This window comes from Vidua macroura, chromosome 33 (assembly GCF_024509145.1).
Source record: "Vidua macroura isolate BioBank_ID:100142 chromosome 33, ASM2450914v1, whole genome shotgun sequence".
In the NCBI taxonomy this organism is placed as follows: domain Eukaryota; kingdom Metazoa; phylum Chordata; class Aves; order Passeriformes; family Viduidae; genus Vidua; species Vidua macroura.
Window position 1 is genome coordinate 656,810 of NC_071603.1, and position 21,421 is coordinate 678,230.

The window sequence follows — 21,421 nt, forward strand, 5'->3', positions numbered from 1 at the left end:
CTGACCCTGCACAGGTGTGTCAGGATGTACTGGCCCTGCGGGTGGGACAGGTGTGCACAGGTGGGACAGGTGTGCACAGGTAGGATAGGTGAGACAGGTGTGCACAGGTGTGTCAGGGTGTACTGACCCTGTACAGGTGTGTCAGGATGTACTGGCCCTGCAGGTGGGACAGGTGGGACAGGTGTGCACAGGTGGGACAGGTGTGCACAGGTGGGGCAGGTGAGACAGGTGTGTCAGGGTGTACTGGCCCTGCGGGTGGGACAGGTGTGCACAGGTGGGACAGGTGTGCACAGGTAGGACAGGTGAGACAGGTGTGCACAGGTGTGTCAGGGTGTACTGACCCTGTACAGGTGTGTCAGGATGTACTGGCCCTGCGGGTGGGACAGGTGTGCACAGGTGGGACAGGTGTGCACAGGTAGGATAGGTGAGACAGGTGTGCACAGGTGGGGCAGGTGAGACAGGTGTGCACAGGTGGGACAGGGTGTACTGACCCTGTACAGGGTGTGTCAGGATGTACTGGCCCTGCGGGTGGGACAGGTGGGACAGGTGAGACAGGTGTGCACAGGTGGGACAGGTGTGCACAGGTAGGACAGGTGAGACAGGTGTGCACAGGTGGGACAGGTGTGCACAGGGTGTACTGACCCTGTACAGGTGTGCACAGGTGTGTCAGGATGTACTGACCCTGCACAGGTGTGCCAGGGTGTACTGGCCCTGCAGGTGGGACAGGTGAGACAGGTGTGCACAGGTGTGTCAGGGTGTACTGACCCTGTACAGGTGTGTCAGGATGTACTGGCCCTGCGGGTGGGACGGGTGAGACAGGTGAGACAGGTGTGCACATGTGGGACAGGTGTGCACAGGTGGGACAGGTGTGCCAGGGTGTACTGACCCTGTACAGGTGTGCACAGGTGTGTCAGGATGTACTGGCCCTGCGGGTGGGACAGGTGAGACAGGTGTGCACAGGTATGTCAGGATGTACTGGCCCTGCAGGTGTGCACAGGTCGGACAAGTGTGCACAGGTGTGTCAGGGTGTACTCACCCCGTACAGGTGAGCACAGGCGAAGGACAAATTTGTGCGTGGCACCCAGGTGTCCAAAGGGGGACACAGGGAAATGTTCTATGGCCCCCCCCCAGGTGTGTGGGGTCCCCCCCAGGTGTTTGGGGCCCCCCCAGGTGTGTGGGGCCTCACCTTGTAGTAGTTGATGAGGTTCAGGTACTGCAGGGTGGAGATCACGTCCTCCTTCTTGATGCTCGTGATCTCGCTGATCTCACTGGGGGAGGGGGAAATGAGGGGGGGCTGCACCCCCAGACCCCCCAGGACCCCCCAGGACCCCCCAGAACCCCCCAGGACCCCCCGGACCCCCCCAGAACCCCCAGGAGCCCCCCAGGACCCCCCGGACCCCCCAGAACCCCCCGGACCCCCCAGAACCCCCCGGACCCCCCAGATCCCTCCAGACCCCCCAAAATCCCCAGGACCCCCCCAGAAACTCCCCAACCCCCCCCAGCCAACCCGACCCCCCCAGAGCCCCCTGAGGTTGGGACAATGAGGGGGCGGAGCCTGGACTGTGTGGGCGTGGTTAAAGCGAATCGAGGGCGTGGCCTGGAGCCGCTAATGCTAAGCATTGATTGACAGATGGGGCGGAGTCTCAAGGGTGTGGCTTTTGGCGGAGTGGGCGTGGCCTGGAGAAGCTGCCACGCCCCATGTACTGGGCGTGTGCTTGTGGTGGGTGGGGCTTCAGAGAGGGGGTGGATCTTTGTGAGGGTGTGGCCCAAAAGGGCGTGGCTTGGGTGAGACACACCCATAATGGGTATTACTCTGTGGTGGGCGGAGCTTTGGGAAGGGGTGGAGCCTCAAGACAAAGGGTGTGGCTGCACAAAGGGGCGTGGCCCCCGGAATGGGGCGGGGCCCGGAAGGGGGCGTGGCTCACTTGATGGTGATCTGGGGCCGCTCCCCGGCCTCGGCCTTGAGCCCCATGAGGATCTCGAGGATGGTCTGGGACCAGTAACTGCGGTACGAGAGCAGCCCCAGGTCCGAGAGCGGCTTCTCAGGTGTGCCCGTCTTCCCCTCCACCTTGGAGAGCTCGTAACCTGGCACAGGTGAGGGACGGGGACAGGTGAGGGACAGCGGGGACAGGGGAGGGACAGAGGGACACGTGGGGGACAGGTGGGGGACAGAGGGACAGGTGAGGGACAGAGGAACAGGTGGGGACAAGGCTGGGACAGGTGGGGGACAGAGGGAACAGGTGAGGGACAGCGGGGACAGGTGAGGGACGGACACGTGGGGGACAGGTGAGGGACGGGGAGAGGTGAGGGACAGAGGGACAGGTGAGGGACAGAGGAACACGTGGGGGACAGGTGAGGGACAGAGGGACACGTGGGGGGACAGGTGAGGGACAGAGGGACAGGTGAAGGGTGGGGACAGGTGAGGGACAGTTGGGGGACAGGTGAGCACAGGTAGGGACAGGTGGGGACAGGGCTAGGACAGAGGTGGGACAGTGGGGACAGGTGAGGGACAGGTGGGGGACAGGTGAGGGACAGGGGTTTGGGGGTGGGATTTGGGGGTCCCAGGGGTTTGGGGTGGGGTTTGGGGAGGGATTTGGGGGGTCCCAGGGGTTTGGGGAGGGATTTGGGGGTCCCAGGGGTTTGGGGTGGGGTTTGGGGTGAGTTTGGGGGTCCCAGGGGTTTGGGGAGGGATTTGGGGGTCCCAGGGGTTTGGGGTGGGATTTGGGGGGTCCCAGGGGTTTGGGGTGGGGTTTGGGGTGGGTTTGGGGGGTCCCAGGGGTTTGGGGGCACTGACTGAACTCGATGAGCAGCTTGCCGTAGCCGCGGCGCTGGTACGGGGGCAGGGTCAGGATGCAGGCCACGTTGTAATCCTCGGTCGACTCCTTCTCCTGCAGGGAACCCCAGGATCGGATCCCAAAATCCTCGGGGACCACCCCAAAACCCCCCTGGGACCACCCCAAAATCCCCCTGGGATTGCACCTGAAACCCCCCCTGGGATTGCACCTGAAAACCCCCCCGGGATCACATCCCAGAAACCTCGGGAACCACCCCAAAACCCCCTAGGATCACCCCAAAATCTCCCATGGAGCTCCCAACATCCCTCAGGAATCCCCAAACCCCTTTTTTTCCCCCTCCAGGACCCCCCAAGACCCTCCCCAAATCCCCTCTTTCCCCCTTTCCCCACCCTTCATCCCTCAGTGCTCCCATCCACTCACTCTAAACGCCCCAAATCCCCCCCCAGACCCCCCCAAATGCCCCCAGACCCCTTCAAATCCCTCCTAGACCCCCTCAAATCCCCCCCAAATCCCCTCCAGATGCCCCAATTTCCCCCCTAGACCCCCCCAATTTCCCCCCCAGACCCTCCAAATCCCCTCCAGACCCCCCAATTTCCCCCCCTGACCCCCTCAAATCCCCCCCAAATCCCCTCCAAATCCCTCCCAGACTCCCCAATTCCCTCCCAAATCCCCCCCAAATCCCCTCAGACCCCCCAAATCCCCCCCAAGCCCCCCACCTTGGAGAAGTAGCCCACGATGTGGAAGCCTTTGCAGTCGTACTCGGTCATGACGTAGAAGAGGAAGGGGTCGGTGTCGTAGTAAAGGGTCTTGTGGTCCAGGAAACACTTGGCCAGCAGGCAAAGGTTCTGGAGTAGCTCTGGGGAGGGGTCCCGGGGGGCTCAGCAGGGTGCAGGATGGGGGAGACCCCCCCCGGGACCCCCTCCCCAGAGCCCCCCTCACCTTGTTCTTGCGGCCGTCGATCTCGAAGAAGGAGATGGTGCCCTTGCGGTAAATCTCGTTGCCGGGGGGGTGCCGCAGGTCACACTTGGTCTGGGGAGGGGTTTGGGGGGGTTTTGGGGGGTTTTAAGGGGGGTTTGAGGGGGGGTTTGGGAGATTTGGGGGGTTTTGGGGGGAATGGAAGGGGAGGATCGGGGAGAAGAGGGGGAGAAAAAGGGGAATTGGGGAGAAGAAATGGGAGAGGGAAAAATTTAGGGGGAGGAAATTTGGGGTAAGGAACTCCCCCAAACCCCCTAAACTCCCCCAAACCCCCCTAAAACTCCCCTAAATCCCCCCCAAGCCCCCTCTAAAACTCCCCTAAATCGCACTACAACTCCCTGAACCCCCCTGAAACTCCCCCAAACCCCCCTGAATCCCCCAAACCCCCCCTAAAACCCCCCCAAACCACCCTGAATCCCCCAAACCCCCTAAAACTCCCCTAAATCCCCCTAAAACTCCCCGAACCCTCCTGGAACTCCCCAAATCCCCCTCAAACTCCCAAATCCCCCCAAACCCCCCTAAAACTCCCCCAAACCCCCCTAAAACTCCCCTGAAACTCCCTCAAACCCCCCAAAACTCCCCTAAATCCCCCTAAAACTCCCCAAATCCCCCTAAATCCCCCTGAAACTCCCCCAAATCCCCCTAAAGCCCCCTAAACCCCTCTAAAAGCCCCCCCCCCAACCACCCTAAAACTCCCCTAAATCCCCCTAAAACTCCCCAAACCCCCCCGAAACTCTCTCAAAACCCCCTGAAACTCCCCAAATCCCCCTCAAACCCCCCAAAACTCCCCTAAATCCCCCTGAATCCCCCCCAAACCCCCCTAAAACTCCCCTGAAACTCCCCAAACCCCCCTGCACCCCCCCAAACCACCCCTAAAACTCCCCTAAATCCCTCTACAACTCCCCGAACCCCCCTGAAACTCCCCAAATCCCCCCCAAACCCCCCTAAAACTCCCCTGAAACTCCCTCAAACCCCCCAAAACTCCCCCAAACCCCCCTGAATCCCCCCCAAACTCCCCTAAACCCCCCTGAATCCCCCCTCAAACCCCCTGGAACTCCCCAAATCCCCCCCCAAATCCCCCTAAAAGTCCCCCAAACCCCCCCTAAAACTCCCCTAAATCCCCCTACAATTCCCCGAACCCCCCTGAAACTCCCCAAATCCCCCCCAAACCCCCCTAAAACTCCCCAAATCCCCAAAGCCCCGGCCCGTACCAGGTGCCGCTGCAGGCAGCGCAGGCTGTGCCCGTACTTGAGGCAGAACTCGCACAGGTAGAGCACCGGGAGCCCCGTCAGCTCCTGCGGGTACGGCGAGAAGTACCAGGGCTTGAGGCGGTGCCGGCCCAGCTCGATGCACTCGATGTTCTTCATCCTGGTGACGATGTCGTCGTGGCTGCGGTCCGACACCAGGCTCCCCGGTCATGCGGGGCGCCGAGGGGGCCCCGTCCGACGAGTCCTGCGAGTCCTGGCGCGGGGGGGACAGCGGGGTCAGGGCCCGGGGGCTTCCCTTCCCTTGGCTTCCCCATCGCCAGCTGATTTCTCCCTGTTCCTGCCTCAGTTTCCCCATCGCCAGCTGATTTTTCCCTGTTCCTGCCTCAGTTTCCCCATTGCCAGCTGATTTTTGTGTGTTCCTGCCTCAGTTTCTCCATCTCCAGCTCATTTTTCTCTATTCCTGCCTCAGTTTCCCCATTTCCACCTGATTTTTCTCTGTCCCTGCCTCAGTTTCCCCACTTCCAGCTGATTTTTCCCTGTTCCTGCCTCAGTTTCCCCATCGCCAGCTGATTTTTCCCTGTTCCTGCCTCAGTTTCCCCATCGCAAGCTTATTTTTCCCTGTTCCTGCCTCAGTTTCCCCATTTCCAGCTGATTTTTGTCTCTTCCTGCCTCAGTTTCCCCATTTCCAGCTGATTTTTTCCCTGTTCCTGCCTCAATTTCCCCATTGCCAGCTGATTTTTTTCCCTGCTTCTGCCTCAGTTTCTCTGTCTCCAGGTGGTCTTTCAAGTTTTCCCCATTTCAAGTTGCTTTTCCCAATTCTGCCTCAGTTTCCCCATTTTTAGGTCATTCTCTCTCTATTCCTGCCTCAGTTTCAACCATTTTTAGGTTCTTTTTCCCATCCCTGCCTCAGTTTCCCCATTTTTAGGTTGCTTTTCCCATCCCTGCCTCAGTTTCCCCATTTTTAGGTCATTCTCTCTCTATTCCTGCCTCAGTTTCCCCGTTTTTAGGTTGCTTTTCCCCATCCCTGCCTCAGTTTCCCCATTTTCAGGTCATTCCCCCCCCATTCCTGCCTCAGTTTCCCTATTTCAGTTGATTTTTCCTCACTCCCAGGCCATTTTCCCTTCCCCTGCCTCAGTTTCCCCAGCCCCAGAGCCCATTTCTCTCCTCCCCTCCCCCTGGCAGCCCCCGGGGCGGGGCAGCCCCTCCCCCCACGGTGTCCCCAGGTGTCCCCAGGTGTCCCCACCTCGTCTGTCCCCAGGCACGCCGATTTCCTCTTCCGGCCCGGCTGAGCCGCCACCGCCCGGCGCGCGGAGCCGTTCTGGGGGGAGAGGGGGGTCAGCACCCGGAACCCCCCAAAAATCCCCCGAAATCACCCCAAAACTGCCCCAAAATCACCCAAACTGCCCCGAAATCACCCCGGAACACCCCAAAATCCCCCAAACCGCCCCAAAATCATCCCAAAACTGCCCAAAATTCCCCGAACCGCCCCAAAATCACCCCAAAACTGCCCAAAATCACCTTGGAACACCCCAAAATCCCCCAAACCGCCCCAAAATCACCCCAAAATCACCCCAAAACTGCCCAAAATCACCCCGGAACACCCCAAAATCCCCAAACCGCCCCAAAATCACCCCAAAACTGCCCAAAATCACCCCGGAACACCCCAAAATCCCCCAAATCACCCCAAAATCACCCAAACCGCCCCAAAATCACCCCAAAACTGCCCAAAATTCCCTGAACCCGCCCCAAAATCACCCCAAAACGGCCCAAAATCACCCCAGAACACCCCAAAATCCCCCAAACCGCCCCAAAATTCCCCAAACCGCCCCAAAATCACCCCAAAACGGCCCAAAATCACCCCAGACCACCCCAAAATCACCCAAACTGCCCCAAAATCACCCCAAAACTGCCCCGAAATCACCCCAGAAACACCCCAAAATCCCCCAAACCGCCCCAAAATCACCCAAACTGCCCAAAATCACCCCAGAACACCCCAAAATCCCCCAAATCACCCCAAAATCACCCCAAAACTGCCCAAAATCACCCGGAACACCCCAAAATCCCCCAAACCGCCCCAAAATCACCCCAAAACTGCCCAAAATCACCCCGGAACACCCCAAAATCCCCCAAATCACCCCAAAATCACCCAAACCGCCCCAAAATCACCCCAAAACTGCCCAAAATTCCCTGAACCGCCCCAAAATCACCCCAAAACGGCCCAAAATCACCCCAGAACACCCAAAATCCCCCAAACCGCCCCAAAATTCCCCAAACCGCCCCAAAATCACCCCAAAACGGCCCAAAATCACCCCAGACCACCCCAAAATCACCCAAACTGCCCCAAAATCACCCCAAAACTGCCCCGAAATCACCCCAGAACACCCCAAAATCCCCCAAACCGCCCCAAAATCACCCAAACTGCCCAAAATCACCCCAGAACACCCCAAAATCCCCCAAATCACCCCAAAATCACCCCAAAACTGCCCAAAATCACCCCAGAACACCCCAAAATCCCCCAAACCGCCCCAAAATCACCCCAAAACTGCCCCAAACCCCCCCCAGCCCCCCCAGCTCCCGGATCTGGGACCCCCCCTCCGATTTTTGGGGATCCCCCCCCCCCCCCGCCCCAGGTTTTGGGGATCCCCCTGTGGGGTTTGGGGCCCCCCCCCGGGAGTGGGATGGGGTTACTGGTCTTTACTGGTGTGTTACTGGTGTGTTACTGGTGTGTTACTGGGCTGTACTGGTGTTACTGGTGTTACTGGTGTGTTACTGGTGTTACTGGTGTGTTACTGGTGTAACTGGTTTGTTACTGGTGTGTTACTGGTGTTACTGGTGTTACTGGTGTGTTACTGGTGTGTTACTGGTGTGTTACTGGTGTGTTACTGGTGTTACTGGTGTGTTACTGGTGTGTTACTGGTGTTACTGGGCTCACCTGGGGGAAGACTGAGGCCTGCGAGGTCTCGGTGGGGGCGGGGACGGGCGTGGCCGGCGACACCACCTCGACCTTGCGCTTCTGGGACCAGTTCAAACCAGTTCAAACCAGTCCATCCCAGTTCAGTCCATCCCAGTCCATCCCAGTGATCCCAGTCCATCCCAGTCCCTCCAGTCCATCCCAATCCATCCCAGTCCATCCCAGTGATCCCAGTCCATCCCAGTCCATCCCAGTGATCCCAGTCCCTCCCAGTGATACCAATCCATCCCAGTCCATCCCAGTCCCTCCCAGTCTGTCCCAGTCTCTCCCAGTGATCCCAGTACGCCCGAGGAAGGGGAGGCTCAGGGGACACCCTGGGGACAGGGACAGGGTGACAGGGACCCCTGGGGACACCACAGGTGACAAAACCGGGACCTGCCAGGGGCCACCTCCGGGGCCAGCTGGGGACATTGGGGACCCTGGGGACATTGGGGACATTGGAGACTCTGGGGACGTTTGGGACAGTGAGGACATTTAGGGACCCTGGGGCCATTTGGGACCTGAGGTCATGTGGACCCTGGGGACACCGGGGACCCTGAGGACATTTGGGGACCCTGGGGCCATTTGGGACATTTGGGGACCCTGAGGACATTTGGGGACCCTGGGGACACTTGGGACCACTGGAGCCATTGAGGACCCTGGGGCCATTTGGGGACCCTGGGGACACTTGAGGACCCTGGGGCCATTTGGGGACATTGAGGACCCTGAGGACATTTGGGGGCATTTGGGGACCCTGGGGACACTTGGGGACACTTGGGGACACCGGGGCCATTTGGGGACCCTGGGGCCATTGGGGACATTGGAGACTCTGGGGACATTTGGGACACTGGAGCCATTGGGGACCCTGGGGCCATTTGGGGACCCTGGGGACACTTGGGGACATTGGGGACCCTGAGGACATTTAGGACCCTGGGGCCATTTGGGGACCCTGAGGACCCTGGGGACACTTGGGGACACTTGGGGACACTTGGGGACGCCGGGGCCATCGGGGGTTACCGTGGGGCGCTGGGGGGGCTCGGCCTCGCTCTCCTTGGGCAGGTGCAAGCGGAGCGTGATGGGCCCCGGCCCCGCTGGCCCCGCTGGCCCCGCCGCTGGCCCCCGCTGGCCCCGGTGGCCCCGGTGGCCCCCGGCAAACTCTTCCCACTGGCGGGGGCCACCGGCAGCGCCAGCTCCAGGCTCTTCCTCTGCGCCGGGAGGAAGAGGAGGGTTTAGGGGGACACGGAGGGGACGCGCAGGGGACAAAGCCACCGCGGCTCGGGGACCCTCCCGTCACCCCCCCGGGGCCCCCTCCCCGGGGACAGGGGGCCACCAAGGGCTCCTAAAGGGGACGAGGGTGGCCTCGAGGGGTCAGGGGTGTCCCCAGGGTCCCCTTAGAGGGGTCAGGGGTGTCCCCAAGGGGTCAGGGGTGTCCCCAGGGTCCCCTTAGAGGGGTTGGGGATGTCCCCAAGGGGTCAGAGATGTCCCCAAGGAGTCGAGGATGTCCCCAAGGTCCCCAGAGAGGGACTGGGGATGTCCCCAAAGGTCCCCTAAAGGAGTTGCAGGTGTCCCCAAGGGCTCGAGGGTGTCCCCAAGGTCCCTTAAAGGGCTCGGAAATGTCCCCAGGGTCCCCTAGAGGGGCTGGGGATGTCCCCAAGGGTCCGGGGTGGCCCCTGGGTGGGTCCTGGGGATGTCACCACCCCTCCAAGGGGTGTCCCCAGGGGATGTCCCTGCCGTGGGGGGCGAGTGTCCCCCCCCGAGGGGGTTTGGGGACTCCAGGTCTGTCCCCAGCGGCTCCGAGTGTCCCCCTGTCCCTGTCCTCTGTGTCCCCCCCGTGTGTCCCCCTCAGTGCTCAGTCCCCGAGGGCTGTCCCCCCGTCCTTGCACTGTCACCTGCTCTGGGTGTCCCCAAACTGTCCCTTGGTGTCCCTCGCCCGTGTCCCCTGTCCCTGCTGTCCCCAAACTCTGTCCCTGTCCCACCCCCCAGGGCCACCCCCTGCCTTCACCCCCCCTGCTCTCCTGTCCCTTCGATGTCCCCTGTCCCCAGTGCCCTCTGTCCCTCCAGTGTCCCCTCGATGTCACCCGTCCTCCCGGTGTCCCTTGTCACCCATTTCCCCCAGTCCCCTTTTCCCTGGTGTCCCCTCCCCATGTCCCCAAGTGTCCCCACCATATCCCTAGCTGTCCCCACTGTGTCCCCGTGTCCCCTCCCCGTGTCCCCAGGTGTTCCCCCCCCCATGTCCCCATGTCACCGGGGTCCCTGTGTCCCCTCCTGGCATCCCCCCACCATGTCCCCAGTGTCTCCCCCCATGTCTCCAGTGTCCTCCCCGTGTCCTCACCGGGTCCCCATGCCCCTTCCCCATGTCCCCAGGTGTCCCTCCCGTGTCCCCAGGTGTCCCTCCCCATGTCCCCAGGTGTCCCCTCCCCGTGTCCCCAGGTGTCCCCCTCCCCGTGTCCCCGTGTCCTCACCGGGTCCCTGTCGGGGGAGCCGGGCCGGGAGCCGGGCAGGCCGTTCTTGGTGGGGGTCTTGGCCTCCTTGCGGGGCACCTGGACCCTCTTGAGGTCCAGCCGGTCGTGGGTCACCCACTCGTCCAGGCGCTTGTTGACTGGGGACAGCGGGGACACGCCGTGGTGGCACCGGGGCTGGCCCTCCCCCGTGTCCCCACCCACCCCTGGGGGACACGCGGGGTGACAGCGCCACCCCAACGTCCACCACGATGTCCACCCCCAATGTCCACCACAATGTCCACCCCAACGTCCACCCCAATGTCCATCCCAACGTCCACCCCAACATCCACCCCAACATCCACCACAATGTCCACCACAATGTCCATCCCAGTGTCCACCCCAACATCCACCACAACATCCACCACAACATCCACCCCAACGTCCACCACAATGTCCACCCCAATGTCCACCACAATATCCACCACAATGTCCATCCCAACGTCCACCACAACGTCCACCCCAATGTCCATCCCCAATGTCCACCCTATTGTCCACCCCAACGTCCACCCCAACGTCCATCATAATGTCCACCACAATGTCCACCACAATGTCCACCCCAATGTCCACCGCAATGTCCACCCCAATGTCCACCCCAATGTCCACCACAATGTCCACCCCAATGTCCATCCAATGTCCACCCTATTGTCCACCCCAACGTCCACCCCAATGTCCATCATAATGTCCACCACAATGTCCACCACAATGTCCACCCCAACGTCCATCCCAATGTCCATTCCAATGTCCAATGTCCCCCCCGTGTCCCCATGTCCCCCCGTGTCCCCCCCCGTGTCCCCATGTCCCCCCCATGTCCCCATGTCCCCCCCGTGTCCCCATGTCCCCCCGTGTCCCCATGTCCCCATGTCCCCCCCGTGTCCCCATGTCCCCGTGTCCCCCCCGTGTCCCCCCCGTGTCCCCATGTCCCCATGTCCCCGTGTCCCCGTGTCCCCGTGTCCCCGTGTCCCCCCCCGTGTCCCCATGTCCCCATGTCCCCGTGTCCCCCTGTGTCCCCGTGTCCCGCTCACAGTCGATGTAGTGCACGTAGAACAGCTTCCTCCCGCTGATGTCCTTCACGCTCAGGATCTCGGCCAGCGCTGCGACAACGCGGGGGTCACCACCCCGCCCCCTTCCGGGGACCCCCCAGGGACCCCCAACCCTCCTGGGACCCCAAACCCCCCCAGGGACCCCCAACCCTCCTGGGACCCCAAACCCTCCAGGGACCCCCAAACTCCAGGGACCCCAAACCCTCCTGGGACCCCAAACCCTCCAGGGACCCCCAAACTCCAGGGACCCCAAACCCACCCAGGGACCCCAAACCTCCCAGGGACCCCAAACACGCCCGGAATTCTCCAAACCCGCCCAGGGACCCCAAGCCCCCCGCAGGGAGCCCCAAATACACCCAGGGACCCCCAAACTCTCCATGGACCCCCAAACCCGCCCAGGGAGCCCCAAACCTGCCCAGGGACCCCAAATACACCCAGGGACCCCCAAACCCTCCAGGGACCCCCAAACTCTCCAGGGACCCCAAACCCACCCAGGGGACCCCCAAACCCCCCCAGGGACCCCAAACCTGCCCAGGGACCCCCAACCCTCCTGGGACCCCAAACCCACCCAGGGACCCAAACCTCCCAGGGACCCCCAGACACCCCCAGGGACCCCAAACCCTCCAGGGACCCCAAACCCCACCCGGGGACCCCCAAACCCCCCCAGGGACCCCCAAACCCTCCGGGGACCCCCAAACCCCCCCAGGGACCCCCAAACCCTCCGGGGACCCCCAAACTCTCCAGGGACCCCAAACCCCACCCAGGGACCTCCCCCCACCCTGGGCTCTCCCCAACCCCCCCCAGTGACCCCCTCATGTCCCCAAACCCCCTTGGGACCCCCGACACCCCCCCAGGCACAGCCCCCGCCCCTTCCTCAGACCACGCCCCAAGGAACCCCGCCCCTCCGCGCAAACCCCGCCCCCTCACACAGCCCCGCCCCTCCCTCCCCGTTCCCGCCCTTTCCCGCAGCCCCGCCCCCGTGCCCTGATTGGCTCCCCCCCGCGCTAAGCCCCGCCCCACTCACGCCACTCATCCTCGTTGTCCTGGTTACGGCGCAGCACGGGCAGGCGGCAGCCCTCGGACACCTCCCCCCTGCGGGGGCGGGGCCTCGTCAGGGCCGGGGGGGCCCCAAAACCCCCGCGGGGGGTTCGGGGGGTCCCCGAGCCCTTCCGGAGGCTCCCGGAACCCCTCGGGAGGGTCCCCGAACCCCCTCCGCGCTGCCCCCCCCCGCCCGCTCCCCACCTCCGCCATTCTCCTCCCGGCCTCCGCTTCCGGCCGCTCCCGACGCGCTTCCGGGATGCGGCCACGCCCCGGCGCGGCCCCGCCCCCCGGTTGGCGGGAGCGCGCGCGCGCGGCGGGGAGGGGGTGGGCGGGGCCTTCCCGGCAGCCGCGTCACGTGGGGCGCGGCGCTTCCGCCAGCGGCGGCGCGAGCGGGGACCCCCCCCCCCGCCCTTCCCGCGCCCCCCCGGGACCCCCCGGGACCCCCGGGACCCCCCGGACCCCCGCCATGGAGGACGGTGAGTGCTGAGCCCCGCCGGGGCCGCTGTGGGGCCGTTCCGCCCCCCGAGTGACGTCCGGGGGGTTCCGGGATGAGCGGAGCGTGCGGGCCCTTTAAGGGGGGCGGGTTTAAATGGGGAGGGGGGGGGCGGCTCTTTTTGGGGGGAGACCCCCTCCGTTAGAGTGAGTCCCGTAAAGTAACCCCCTTTTATTGCGACGTGAAGAGACCCCCCCCCCGTTAGTGCGACCCCCCCCGTTAATGCGACCCCGCCCCTTAACGTGACCCCCTCCCCTTAGTGCGACCCCTCCCCTTAATGCGACCCCCCCCAAAAGCCACCCCCTTTTAAAGTGACCCCCGCAAGTGACCCCCTTTTATTGCGACACCCCCTCGAAAAGACCCCCCCCCTTAACGCGACCCCCCCCATAACAACGCTCCCCCTCGAAGCCCACCCCCTTAAAGCCCCTCCCCCCTAAAGCCCCTCCCCCCATTAACGCCCCCCCGTTGCCCCCCCCCAGTGACCCCCCCGGACCTCCTGCCCTTCCTGCTGCAGAACTGGGGCGCTCAGGGTGAGTGGGGACCCCGCGGGAACGGCGCTGGGGGGGTCTGGGACCCCCTGAGGTGGGGAGGGGGGGGGTTCAGGGGGTCTGACGGGACCCCCCCCCCCCAACTCCCGTGCCCCCCCAGAGGCGGGGGGGGCGGCGCCGTTCGTGGAGATCCTGGAGCAGCCCAAGCAGCGCGGGATGAGGTTCCGCTACAAGTGCGAGGGGCGCTCGGCCGGGAGCATCCCCGGGGAGCACAGCACCGAGAGCACCAAGACCCACCCCACCATCCGCGTGAGTGCCCCAGTATGGACCAGTATAAACCAGTATGGACCAGTAACCGCCCAGTGCCCCCCCAGTGCCCCCCCAGTGCCTCCCCAGTGCCCCCCCAGTGCCCCCAGCCCCGGGGAGCACAGCACCGAGAGCACCAAGACCCACCCCACCATCCACGTGAGTGCCCCAGTATGGACCAGTATAAACCAGTATGGACCAGTATGGACCAGTAACCGACCAGTGCCCCCCCAGTGCCCCCCCAGTGCCCCCCCAGTGCCCCCCAGCCCTGGGGGAGCACAGCACCGAGAGCACCAAGACCCACCCCACCATCCGCGTGAGTGCCCCAGTATGGACCAGTACAAACCAGTATGGACCAGTATGGACCAGTGTTCACCAATAACTGCCCAGGACCCTCCCTGAGCCCCCCCAGTGCCCCCAGCCCCCGGTGGAAAGGGGGGGGGGGGTTCAGCACCCGCCTCCCCCAGACCCATCCCAGCATCCGTGTGAGCCTCCCAGTGCAGACCAGTGCAGACCAGTGCAGACCAGTGCAGACCAGTACAGGGCAGCGCGTGTCCCCCACAGGTGAACAACTACCGGGGCCCGGGGCGGGTGCGGGTGTCGCTGGTGACCAAGGACCCCCCCCACCGCCCCCACCCCCACGAGCTGGTGGGCAAGGACTGCAAGGACGGCTTCTACGAGGCCGAGCTGTGCCCCGAGCGCAGCATCCACAGGTGGGACCCCCAAAAACCGGGCACACCCCCCCCCCAAAAACCGGGCACACCCCCCCCAAAAACCGGGGACACCCCCCCCAAAAACCGGGCACACCCCCCCCCAAAAATGGGAATACCCCCCACAAAAAGGGGGAGACACCCCCCCCCCACCAAAATCAGGGACAGCCCCAAAAATGGAGAGACAGCCCCCAAATCGGGGACACCCCCCCCCAAATTTGGGACACCCCCAGATCGGGGACACCCCCCCAAAAATGGGGAGACAGCCTCCAGATTGGGGACACCCCCCCCCCCCCCCCCAAAACCAGGGAGACATCTCCAAAATCGGGGACTCCCCCCCAAAAATGGGGAGACAGCCCTCAAATCGGGGACACCCCCCCAAAATTGGGGGCACCCCCCCCCCCCCAAATTGGGGACACCACCCAAAATCAGGGACACCCCCAAAACCGGGGGGACACCCCCACGGGGTAGGTGGGAGCACCCAAAACTGGGGAATCCCCCCCAAAAGAGCAGGTGGGGTCACCCATAGGATTGGGGAACCCCCCTACAAGGCAGGTGGTATCTCCCGAGATATTAGGGAGCCCCTTGCAGGACAGGTGGGATCACCCAAAAAAAGGGGGGGGACTCCCAAAATACAGGACCCTCCCAGGAGTCCTGAGATCCCCAAAATTTGGGGGTCCCTGCCCCGGAGTGTCCTGGGGCGGGGGGGAATCCCAAAATCCAGGTTGACCCCTGACCCCCCCCACCCAATTTTGGGGTCAGTTTCCAGAATTTGGGGATCCAGTGCGTGAAGAAGCGGGAGCTGGAGGCGGCCGTGGCCGAGCGGATCCGCACCAACAACAACCCCTTCAACGGTACTGGGAGCACTGGGAGGGACTGGGAGGGACCGGCAGGGACTGGGAGGGAACTGGGAGGGACTGGGAGGGCACTGGGAGGGAACTGGGAGGGACCGGCAGGGACTGGGAGGGAACTGGGAGGGGACTGGGAGGGAATGGAGCGGGCCAGAAGGCGCTGGGAGGGACTGGGAGTTACTGGGGGGGCACTGGGAGGGGACTGGGAAGAGTCTGGGGGGACAGGGAGGCACTGGTTTTTACTGGGAGCGGGACCGGTGGGCACTGGGTGTTACTGGGAGAGCACTGGGGGTGGTCCTGGGGCTGCTGGGGGCGTCACTGGTGCGTACTGGGCTGTACTGGTCCATACTGGGCAGTGCCAGGGGAGCAGCACGGGGGTGGGTATGACCTGGGGGTGTCGCTGGGGGGTGCCTGGGGGCGTCACTGGTTTATACTGGTTTATACTGGTTTACACCGGTTTGTACGGGTTTGCGGCGGTCCGTCCCGCCCATACTGGTTTGTACTGGTCTGTACTGGGCAGTGCCGGCGGAGCAGCGCGGGGGCGAGTACGACCTGGCCGCGGTCAGGCTCTGCTTCCAGGTGTGGGTGAGGGGCCCGGGGGGGCTGCAGCCCCTCCCCCCCGTCCTGTCCCAGCCCATCTACGACAACCGTGAGTGGGGACCTGGGGGACACCTGGGACACCTGGGGGACATCCCTGGGACACCTGGGGGACATCCCTGGGACACCTGGGACACCTGGGGGACACCTGGGACACCTGGGGGACACCTGGGGGACACTTGGGACACCTGAGGGACACCTGGGACACCTGGGGGACACCTGGGGGACACCTGGGGGACACCTGGGACACCTGGGGGACACCTGGGGGACATCCCTGGGACACCTGGGGGACATCCCTGGGACACCTGAGGGACACCTGAGGGACACCTGGGGGACACCTGATGGACATCCCTGGGACCCCTGTGTGACCCCTGTGTGACCCCTGTGTGACACCTGTGTGACCCCTGTGTGACCCCTGTGTGACACCTGTGTGACCCCTGACACCTGTGTGACCCCGTGTGACACCTGTGTGACCCCGTGTGACCCCTGTGTGACCCCTGTGTGACACCTGTGTTTCTTTCCCCTGCTGCGTCCCCAGGTGCCCCCAGCACGGCCGAGCTGCGGATCTGCCGCGTCAACCGCAACTCCGGGAGCTGCCGGGGCGGCGACGAGATCTTCCTGCTGTGTGACAAGGTCCAGAAAGGTGCGGGGACACCCGGAACTGGGACACCCCGAACCTGGGACACCCCGAAACTGGGATATCCCAAAACCAGGTCATCCGAAAATTGGGATATCCCAAAACCCAGGCACCCCAAAACCAGGACATTCCAAACCTGGGACACCCCAAACCTGGGACACCCCGAAACTGGGACATCCCAAAATTGGGATATCCCAAACCTGAGGCATCCCAAACATGGGACACCCCAAAACTGGGGATATCGGTGTCCCTGTCCCCATGCTGTGTCCGTGTCCCTGTCCCTGTCCCCGTGCCCTGTCCCCATGCCCTGTCCCTGTCGCTGTCCCCGCAGTGTCCCCAGCGTGTCCCTGTCCCCAAGCCCTGTCCCTGTCCCTGTCCCCGCGGTGTCCCCAGCGCATCCCTGTCCCTGTGCCCTGTCCCTGTGCCCTGTCCCTGTCCCCGTGCCCTGTCCCTGTCGCTGTCCCCGCGGTGTCCCCAGCGTGTCCCTGTCCCCATGCTGTGTCCCTGTCGCTGTCCCCGCGGTGTCCCCAGCGCATCCCTGTCCCCGTGCCCTGTCCCTGTCCCCGTGCCCTGTCCCTGTCCCCATGCTGTGTCCCTGTCGCTGTCCCCGCGGTGTCCCCAGCGTGTCCCTGTCCCCAAGCCCTGTCCCTGTCCCCATGCTGTGTCGGTGTCCCTGTCCCTGTCGCTGTCCCCGCGGTGTCCCCAGCGTGTCCCTGTCCCCAAGCCCTGTCCCTGTCCCCGTGCCCTGTCCCTGTCCCTGTCGCTGTCCCCGCGGTGTCCCCAGCGCGTCCCTGTCCCCGCAGAGGACATCGAGGTGCGTTTCTCGGCCGAGGGCTGGGAGGCCAAGGGCTCGTTTGCGCAGGCCGACGTTCACCGCCAGGTCGCCATCGTGTTCCGCACGCCGCCCTTCCGGGACCCCGCGCTGCGCGCCCCCGGTCACCGTGCGCATGGAGCTGCAGCGGCCCTCGGACCGGCAGCGCAGCGCCCCGGTGGACTTCCGATACCTGCCCCACCAGGGTGGGCCTGGGCGGGGGTCTGCGGGGGGCTACGGGCACTTACGGGGTCTTTTTGTGGGGCTGGGGGTGATCCGGGGTCCTTTTTGGGGCATTCCCGGGTCCCTGAATCCCATTGATTCCTATTGCTGCCCCAGCAGGGTGGGCCTGGGCAGGGGTCTGCGGGGGGCTACGGGCGATTATGGCGTCTTTTTGTGGGGCTGGGGGTGATCCGGGTCCCTTTGGGGCATTCCCGGGTCCCTGGAGCTGCAGCTCCCACTGATTTCCTATTCCTGCCCCAGCAGGGTGGGCCTGGGCGGGGGTCTGCGGGGGGCTACGGGCATTTACGGGGTCTTTTTGTGGGTCTGGGGGTGATCCGGGGTCCTTTTGGGGCACTCCCAGGTCCCGCTCTGGTTCTTTTTGGTTCCTTTTTGTCACCCTGGGATGCTGTGGGATCTCCTGGGGTCACTGGTGTGACTGGGAAGTGACTGGGAGGGGACTGGGAGTCACTGGGAGGTCACTGGGAGGTCACTGGGAGGTCACTCGGGGGTCCCTGGGAGGTCACTGGGGGTCACTGGTTGTTACTGGGAGGTTACTGGTGTGACTGGGAGGGGACTGGGAGGGGACTGGGGGTCACTGGGGGTCACTGGGAGGTGACTGGGGGTCCCTGGGAGGTGACTCTGAGTGACTGGGAGTAACTGGAAGGGGACTGGGAGGTCACTGGGGGTAACTGGTTGTTACTGGGAGGTCACTGGTGTGACTGGGAGGGGACTGGGGGTCACTGGGGGGTCGCTGTGCATCGCCGGGAGGGCACTGGGGGTAACTGGTTGTGACTGGGAGGTCACTGGGGCGATCCCTGGGGGTCCCAAGGAGGTGAAGGGCCCAACTGGGAGCTAACTGGGAGCTAACTGGGAGCTAACTGGTGTTACTGGTGCAGGGGACCTGCAGTTGCATCGAGGAGAAGCGCAAGCGGACGCGGGAAACCTTCCGCTCCTTCATCCAGCGCAGCCCCCTGCCGGGTGGGGCCTGGGGGGCTTCGGGGGGGATTATTGGGGTCCCTGGGGGGGTCTGAAGGGGAAATTGGGGGTCCCTGGGGGGGATTTGGGGGGGTTTGGGGTCCCTGGGGGAGTCTGGAGGGGAGATTTGGGGGCCCTGGGGGAGGGTCTGGGGGGATTTGGGGGACCCCTGGGGGCTTGGGGTCCCTGGGGGGGGGTGTAGAGGAGGAACTGGGGGTCCTGGGGGGGGGTCCCTGGGGGGATTTGGGGTCCCTGGGGGGATTTGGGGTCCTTGGGGGGGGGGTCTCTGAGAAGGTTTTGGGGTCCTGGGGGAAATGGGGGTCCCTTGGGGGTACTGGGGGGGGATTTTGGGGTCCCGGGGGGATCATTTGGGGTCCTGGGGGGGGATTTTGGGGTCCCGGGGGGATCATTTGGGGTCCTGGGGGGGGGAATCCAGAGGGGATTTGGGGTCCCTGGGGGGGGGTCCCTGACAGTGGGACCCCCATTCCGCCCCCCCCCCCCCAGCTCCGGCGTCCAGCGAGGCGCGGCCCCCCCGGCGCATCGCGGTGCCCTCGAGACCCCCCCCGGCCCCCAGAACCCCCCCAGTGCGGGTGAGTGGGGGGGAACTGGGAGAGACTGGGGGGAACTGGGGTGGGGAAAAAGGGGGAAAAACTGGGGGGGGGGGTGGGAAATGGGGGGGGTGGGGGGCGAGGAGGGAATTGGGGGGGGCAAATGGGGAGGGGTAAATGGGGTTGGGGGCAATTTTGGGGGGAAAACGGGGAGAATTGGTGGGGAGGGGGGGGTCGAGCCCCTCCCTCACCCCTTCCCCCTCCCCCCCAGCTCCCTCCTTCTCTTTCGGGGGGCCGGGGGCGCTGCTGGGGGGCCCGGCCCCCCCCGAGGCGGAGCCTTTGTCCGAGGCGCTGCTGCAGCTGCAATTTGAGGAGGGGTCCCCGCAGATCGGGGGGGGGCGCGGCACCGCGGCCCCCCCGTTGGATTTCGGGGCGCTTTTGGGGGGGGGGGACTCCCCGTTGGCCGCCCTGGACGCCATCAACGCCTCCGAGGTCCAGCGCCTGCTGGGCCCCCCGAGCCCCCCCCGAGCTTCGGGGACCCCCCCCAGGATTTCGGGGGGGCACTTTCCGAGCTGCCCCCCGCCCCGGATTTCGGAGGCCCCCCATGCTGATGTCGTACCCCGAGGCCATCGCCCGCCTGGTGCAGAGCCAGCCCCCGGGGGCGCCCCCCGAAATGGGGCTGGGGGCCGAGCTGGGGGGGGGCCCCGAGCTGGGGGGGCTGGGGGGGCCCGAGGACTCGCTGCCCTCGCTGGGGGAGCTGGACTTCAGCACCTTCCTCAGCCACTTCCCCTCCTCCTGACTGGGAGCCACTGGGAGCCACTGGGAGCCGCCCAGCGGGGGGCCTGGCGGCTACTGGGAGGCACTGGGAGGCTTTGAGGCTTTACTGGGCGGTACTGGGAGGTGTCCAGGGTTTATTGGGGTTTACTGGGAGGCTTTTTCGGGGTTACTGGGAGGCGTCTGAGGGCTGCTGGGGCATACTGGGAGTTACTGGGAGGCTTCTAGGGGTTGCTGGGAGGTTTCTGGTGTTTACTGGGACTTACTGGGAGGCTGCTAAGGGTTACTGGGAGACACTGGGAGGCTATTAGGGGTTACTGGGAGGCTGTTAGGGGTTACTGGAGACACTGGGAGGCTGTTAGGGGTTACTGGGAGGCCGTTAGGGGTTACTGGGAGGCTACTGGGAGGCTGTTAGGGGTTACTGGAGACACTGGGAGGCTGTTAGGGGTTACCTGGGAGGCCGTTAGGGGTTACTGGGAGGCTGTTAGGGGTTACTGGGAGGCTGTTAGGGGTTACTGGGAGGCCGTTAGGGGTTACTGGGAGGCTGTTAGGGGTTACTGGGAGGCCGTTAGGGGTTACTGGGAGGCTGTTAGGGGTTACTGGGAGGCCGTTAGGGGTTACTGGGAGGCTACTTGGGGGCACGGAGAGGTTTCTAGGGGGCGCTGGGGCTTACTGGGAGTCACTGGGAAATCTGTGCGGTTACTGGGAGCTACTGGGAGGACACCAAGTGCCTGCTGGGGGTCGCTGGAAGCCAGCGGGGGTTACTGGGAGCTACTGGGAAACTCCTGCCGGGGTCACTGGGTGCTTTTTTTTTGGGGGGGGGGGGTCCCCACTTCGCCCCGCCCCCCGGGGCACATTAGCCAATGGGAGTGTGGCCGCCCCTCCCCCCCGGCATTAACCCCGCCCCCATCGAAGTGCCTTGGGGGGGAGGGGAAAGCCCCGCCCCTCCCCCCCCCGGGGTCACCCCAATAAACGGTCCAAGGCCCGCGTGCGTTTGATTGACAGCTGAGGGGCGTGGCTCGAAAACGGCAGAGGCGTGGTCATCGCGGGTGGGGCGTGGTTTTTCTTCGAGGGCGTGGCTTCACTTTTCCAGGGGGGCGTGTCAAAAGCGGCGCCGCTGTCGCCGGGGCGGGGCTTTTGCGGGAAGGGGCGCGGCCTCGTCCCGGAAGGGGCGGGGCGGGGCGCGCCGGGGAGGCCGCGGCGGAGCCGAGCGGGGCCGGGGCCGGGCCGGGAGCGGCCGGAGCGGGGCCGGGAGCGGCGGGAGCGGGGCCGGGCGGGACCCTCCGCGATCCCCCGGGGCCGCCCGGGGCCAGCGAGGCGGCCATGCCGAGCAAGAAGAAGAAATACAACGCGCGCTTTCCCGCCGGTACCGGCTGAGGGGCGCCGGGGGCGCGGGCGGGGTCGCCATGGCAACGGGGGAGGGGGCGGGGGCAAGGGGGGGTTACCATGGCAACGCGGAGGGCGGGGGAAAGGGGGGGTTACCGTGGCGACGGGCAGGG

The 21,421-nt window shown here is 64.7% G+C and overlaps 2 protein-coding genes and 1 long non-coding RNA gene across 3 annotated transcripts in view; 2 read left to right on the forward strand and 1 right to left on the reverse strand.

The window, feature by feature from the left end:
• Nucleotides 1-20,004, forward strand: part of LOC128820950 (transcription factor p65-like) — a 30,598-nt gene extending 10,594 nt beyond the window's left edge. The window contains 14 exon segments of the mRNA XM_054001797.1: nt 12,951-12,986; nt 13,483-13,533; nt 13,652-13,800; nt 14,362-14,510; nt 15,270-15,361; nt 15,879-16,007; nt 16,494-16,598; nt 17,396-17,523; nt 17,525-17,609; nt 18,522-18,603; nt 19,105-19,190; nt 19,420-19,653; nt 19,656-19,742; nt 19,745-20,004. Of these exon segments, the coding sequence (XP_053857772.1) occupies nt 12,977-12,986; nt 13,483-13,533; nt 13,652-13,800; nt 14,362-14,510; nt 15,270-15,361; nt 15,879-16,007; nt 16,494-16,598; nt 17,396-17,523; nt 17,525-17,609; nt 18,522-18,603; nt 19,105-19,190; nt 19,420-19,653; nt 19,656-19,742; nt 19,745-19,947 (1,590 nt within the window). The 5' untranslated portion in view covers nt 12,951-12,976 and the 3' untranslated portion in view covers nt 19,948-20,004.
• Nucleotides 327-12,729, reverse strand: LOC128820966 (histone acetyltransferase KAT5-like). The gene is given in 17 exon segments (XM_054001819.1): nt 327-371; nt 499-522; nt 1,187-1,268; nt 1,926-2,085; nt 2,795-2,888; nt 3,512-3,649; nt 3,735-3,824; nt 4,982-5,182; nt 5,184-5,231; nt 6,222-6,296; nt 7,911-7,991; nt 8,946-9,047; nt 9,050-9,133; nt 10,391-10,527; nt 11,452-11,520; nt 12,494-12,559; nt 12,711-12,729. Coding segments are annotated over 17 exon segments (1,506 nt in total). The 5' UTR covers nt 12,721-12,729.
• Nucleotides 20,005-20,329: 325 nt separating the features above from the next.
• LOC128820959 (uncharacterized) lies at nt 20,330-20,907 on the forward strand. The gene is made up of 2 exons (XR_008441000.1): nt 20,330-20,496; nt 20,550-20,907. It is a non-coding gene; the product is annotated as an uncharacterized LOC128820959 (long non-coding RNA).
• The last annotated feature ends 514 nt before the right edge of the window (nt 20,908-21,421 follow it).